The following is a 694-nucleotide window of genomic DNA, read 5'->3' as shown; positions in this document are numbered from 1 at the left end:
AAAATTTGAACGAGACAATGATATCGTTTTTAAATATTTCTAGAGTGAAAATCAAAACTGTTTTATGAAGAAACGAAACCGTAGTCTTGCTCGCGAGTCTACAAAAAAAAAGCCTAATTCTTTGCCAAGAAATAAATCTTTGTTTATATCTCAAGATTGCTAGATAGTGTGCAAGTGTCTACAACTTGGCTATAAATGTTAACCATGACTGGTGTAAGGGGCGAGAACATATACACTTTCCAACAAACGAGTATGCAATGCTCATTATGCATGATTATCACTTACCAGAGTGTTGCAAATCATTGCAGGTGTCGGTACAGTGTGTATTATACACAAAGATCTTCGGGGCGAGCTAATCTTCCCCTGGAGAAGCAGATTCGAAGGAGATTGCCAGCAGGAGATGCGAGATGATTCCTCCGCCAAGGAAGCTGAGGATTTGACGGGGGTTATCTGGAGACGCCGAGCTTAAATATCATCACTTCACGTCTTGGCTTCAAGAGGTGTAATGATCTGTGATGTATTGACGATCGCGGTAATAACAACAAGACGTCATTGAAGAGGTTCTTCTTGCTGGATAATGGCTTTGCTGCAAGACCTTCCCGGTTTGCCTTTGATCCAGGCAGTCTCCTGGAAAGTCTCTCTCTCTCTCTCTCTCTCTCTCTCTCTCTCTCTCTCTCTCTCTCTCTCTCTCCCA

The 694-nt window shown here is 42.4% G+C and overlaps 1 protein-coding gene across 1 annotated transcript in view; it reads right to left on the bottom strand.

Moving 5' to 3' along the window:
* LOC135200567 (crustacean hyperglycemic hormones A-like) overlaps positions 1–452 on the bottom strand; it is a 2,990-nt gene extending 2,538 nt beyond the window's left edge. The window contains exon 1 of the mRNA XM_064229204.1: positions 286–452. Coding sequence (XP_064085274.1) covers positions 286–303 — 18 coding nt within the window. The 5' untranslated portion in view covers positions 304–452. The remainder of the gene's footprint in view (positions 1–285) is intronic.
* Between the last annotated feature and the right edge of the window lie 242 nt (positions 453–694).

Source organism: Macrobrachium nipponense, chromosome 27, assembly GCF_015104395.2.
Source record: "Macrobrachium nipponense isolate FS-2020 chromosome 27, ASM1510439v2, whole genome shotgun sequence".
Lineage (NCBI taxonomy): Eukaryota > Metazoa > Arthropoda > Malacostraca > Decapoda > Palaemonidae > Macrobrachium > Macrobrachium nipponense.
This window is presented reverse-complemented; position numbering and strand designations above follow the sequence as displayed.